The following is a 3313-nucleotide window of genomic DNA, read 5'->3' as shown; positions in this document are numbered from 1 at the left end:
CCCGCCGCAGACGGCAGGCGCTGGCCGGGTGTCTGCCGGTGCGCTGCCCGGCCCTTCAGGAGCCGGTGCCGCTGAGGAGCCCCGAGTGTGGAGGGGCGCCCCTCCCGGGGCCCGCTCAGCCGCCGTCTGGCCTCGCGGCCTTCTGAGCCACCCGGAGGGGCGCTGAGGGCGAGGGTGGTGTTGATGGGTCCGTAGGGCCTGGCGAGGCTGCCCGCCCGCCCTCCCCCGCTGGCACTGGGCGGCACGGCCAACCGAGGGTAGCTGGGGCTTCCCCGCTGGGCGGCGGCCCCGGCGGAGTCCCAGGAGCGGCCAGCTTTGGGGCCTGCTGCCTCGCCACAGGGGTGCAGCCGGTCCACGGCCGGGGTGGGCTGACCAGCGCCGGGGGCCAGCGTGGCTGGGCCTTGCCCACCTTACCCACGCTGCAGCCCCCGGAGGCCTGCGCTGTCCAGACTGCAGGCTGCCACCCAGACGCTGGCCCAACAGGGAGGCGAGCGGTAGACCAGGGCCAGCCCTCCCAGGGGATTCCGGGACACCAGTGTGGCCCGCCCAGGGCTGCTGGGCAGGCCTGGCCTCCCTCGTGGGCCCAGACTTCCACTTCCCGCGCCCTGGCCCCGCCTGGCTGGCGAAAGGGAGGGCGGCGCCAACCCAGGTCAGGAGCCTCAGGAAGTGCCCAGGCTTTCCCGGCACGCCTCCCTCCACTCACTGACCGGAGGCCGGCTGGCGGCCAGCTGCGTGGGGTGCCGGCACCTGAGGTAGGCGGACGGGCGCCCTCGACCAAAGGCGGCCGGGGCACTGGGCTCCGGGCCCGTGCTGGCCCTGGGCTGGGTCAGGCCCTTGGAGCCCAGCTCCCAGACGGGCACCAAATGACCTCAGCGCTGCCATCCGTCCCCCCCCGCCACCTGGCACCTGCTCCCTGTCCGGTCCGGGTGAGCCCCAGGGCGCGGGGGCCGTGGGCTCTCGGCTCACGGCGGGCTGGGTCCAGCCTCCAGGACTGGGCGGCCAGCCAGGGTGACTCCGACACCTGTCCCGGGCTGGACGGGTGATGCAGGCCGCTGGAGGGGCGCCTGTGCCTGGCTGCTGCGGAGGGCGGGAGGGGCCGGGCCAGAGCCCCGACCCAGGGGACCGACCTCGGCTCGCGCTGGGGTCGGGGAGGGTTTCTAGCCCGCTGGGGGCGGCGGCCCCTGGGCTGCCGTCTGCGTGACGGTCCCGACAGCGTGGCAAGGGGACGGGGGAGCCTGAGGGTGCCTGGCCTCAGGCTGCCAGCGGCCCTGCCCAGCGGGGGGGCGCAGCGTCCCTTCCCGACAGCCGCGACTGAGCCGGCGGCCGTTGCATCACCACAGGAAGAGGGGAGCGGCTGGCCGTGAGCACCCGAGTGGGAATGAGGAAGTGGCTCCCGGGCTGGCGCCGTGCAGGTGGGGGGCTGCGCCCGGGGCGCCCGCGGCTCGCCCCTCCGTGGACGGAGTCGGCCGTGGCTGCCAGCCGCGGCGCCAGGGTCGCTGGCCGCCCCCTGCTTACCAGGGTCGCTGGCCGCCCCCTGCTTACCAGGCGAGCCCGGTGGCCGAGGCAGCCCAGGCCCCGGAGAGGGCAGGCGGTGGCAGGGTGCTGCTGGGGACCCCTGGACGCAGGGGCGGGCGCGCAGGAGCCCGGGCCGGCACACCCACACCCGGGACCCCCGGCGCCTGCCCCCAGGGCCGGCCAGCGGGCGCCATGTCCGACTACGAGAACGAGGACGAGTGCTGGAGCGCGCTGGAGGGCTTCCGGGTGAGGCTCATCTCCGCCATCGACCCTTCACGCATCACCCCCTACCTGCGGCAGTGCAAGGTGCTGAACCCCGACGACGAGGAGCAGGTGCTCAGCGACCCCAACCTGGTCATCCGCAAGCGCAAAGTGGGTCGGTGCCCCGCCTTGCCCCGCTCGCGGCGGGCCCCACGCCACACCGCGCCCTGGCCCCGCCCGGCAGGGTCCAGCCTGGCCCCTCTGGTTGCAGGCGTGCTCCTGGACATCCTGCAGCGCACTGGCCACAAGGGCTACGTGGCCTTCCTCGAGAGCCTGGAGCTCTACTACCCGCAGCTCTACAAGAAGGTCACTGGCAAGGAGCCCACCCGGGTCTTCTCCATGATCATCGGTGAGGCGGGCGGCTCCTGCCCTCACCGGGGGTGGAGTCATGGCCTGGGGCGGGGCCGGGGCGGGGCCAGGGCTGCAGGCCTCCCGCTACTTAACCGTAAGGGCCGCCCAGCAGTCTCGGGCCCTGCCCGCATCCTGCTCTCTGCTGCTGGCGCTGGGGGACAGCCATGCTGCAGAAGGGCCGTCCTCTTGCGTCCCCCGCCCCGGGGCCCTGGCAGGCTCACCGCTGCTGCACGCCGGGGTCCCTCGCCCTGAGCGCAGGTCAACTTCCGGGCCAGAGCCCTTCCTGCCCCAAAGACCATCTCACCCCGCCAGAGGCCTTGCCCAGGGCCACCGCCGTCCCTCCGAGGCAGGGTGTGCCGCCCCCAGCGACCGCAAACGGCCCTCCCCCGCCGCTTGCCTCTCCACCAAGGTCGCGACCGGGCAGCCGAGGGCTTGAGTCCCACCGGTGGGGTGGCCTGGCCGGGCGGGCCTGCGGGGGCTGGCCCGGGTGGAGGCCGCGCGGGGGCCGAGGGGCTGCGCGTGACGCCCCGATGCCGCGCGCCGCAGACGCCTCCGGGGAGTCGGGCCTGACGCAGCTGCTGATGAGCGAGGTGACGAAGCTGCAGAAGAAGGTGCAGGACCTGACGGCCCTGCTGAGCGCCAAGGAGGACTCCGTCCAGGAGCTGCGCCTCAAGGACAGCCTGCTGCGGGGCCACCAGGAGCGCGCGCAGCGGCTCAAGGAGGAGGCGGAGGCCTGCGGGCGCGAGCTCAAGCGCTGCAGGGACGAGAACTACGACCTGGCCATGCGCCTGGCCCGCCAGAGCGAGGAGAAGGGCGCCGCGCTCATGAGCAACCGCGAGCTGCAGCTGGAGGTGCCGCCCTGCGCCTGGCCTCCGGGGGTCTGCGCGCGGAGGGGCCCTGCAGGGCGGGGGGCTGCGCTGCTGGGGGGCGGGAGGCAGCCCAAGCCCGGTGCGCCGGGTGCCGCTGACAGCGGGTCCGGCAGATCGACCGGCTCAAGCACAGCCTCGTGAGGGCGGAGGACGACTGCAAGCTGGAGCGCAAGCACACGCTCAGGCTCAGGCGCGCCGTGGAGCAGCGGCCCAGCCAGGAGCTGCTGTGGCAGCTGCAGGAGGAGAAGGCCCTGCTGCAGGCCCGGGTGCAGGAGCTGGAGGCCTCCGCCCAGGTGGGGCCCGGCGGCGGGCAGGCG

The 3313-nt window shown here is 74.9% G+C and overlaps 1 protein-coding gene across 1 annotated transcript in view; it reads left to right on the top strand.

The window, feature by feature from the left end:
- The first annotated feature begins 687 nt into the window (after window positions 1-687).
- Window positions 688-3313, top strand: part of CARD9 (caspase recruitment domain family, member 9) — an 8387-nt gene continuing 5761 nt past the window's right edge. Inside the window, exons 1-5 of the mRNA XM_012721173.1 lie at window positions 688-752; window positions 1690-1891; window positions 1988-2125; window positions 2674-2978; window positions 3110-3302. Coding sequence (XP_012576627.1) covers window positions 1708-1891; window positions 1988-2125; window positions 2674-2978; window positions 3110-3302 — 820 coding nt within the window. The 5' untranslated portion in view covers window positions 688-752; window positions 1690-1707. The remainder of the gene's footprint in view (window positions 753-1689; window positions 1892-1987; window positions 2126-2673; window positions 2979-3109; window positions 3303-3313) is intronic.

Source organism: Condylura cristata, unplaced genomic scaffold, assembly GCF_000260355.1.
Source record: "Condylura cristata isolate star-nosed mole 26May11 unplaced genomic scaffold, ConCri1.0 scaffold00006, whole genome shotgun sequence".
NCBI lineage: Eukaryota > Metazoa > Chordata > Mammalia > Eulipotyphla > Talpidae > Condylura > Condylura cristata.
The sequence above is the reverse complement of the archived record's forward strand: the minus strand, read 5'-3'. Positions and strand labels throughout refer to the sequence as shown.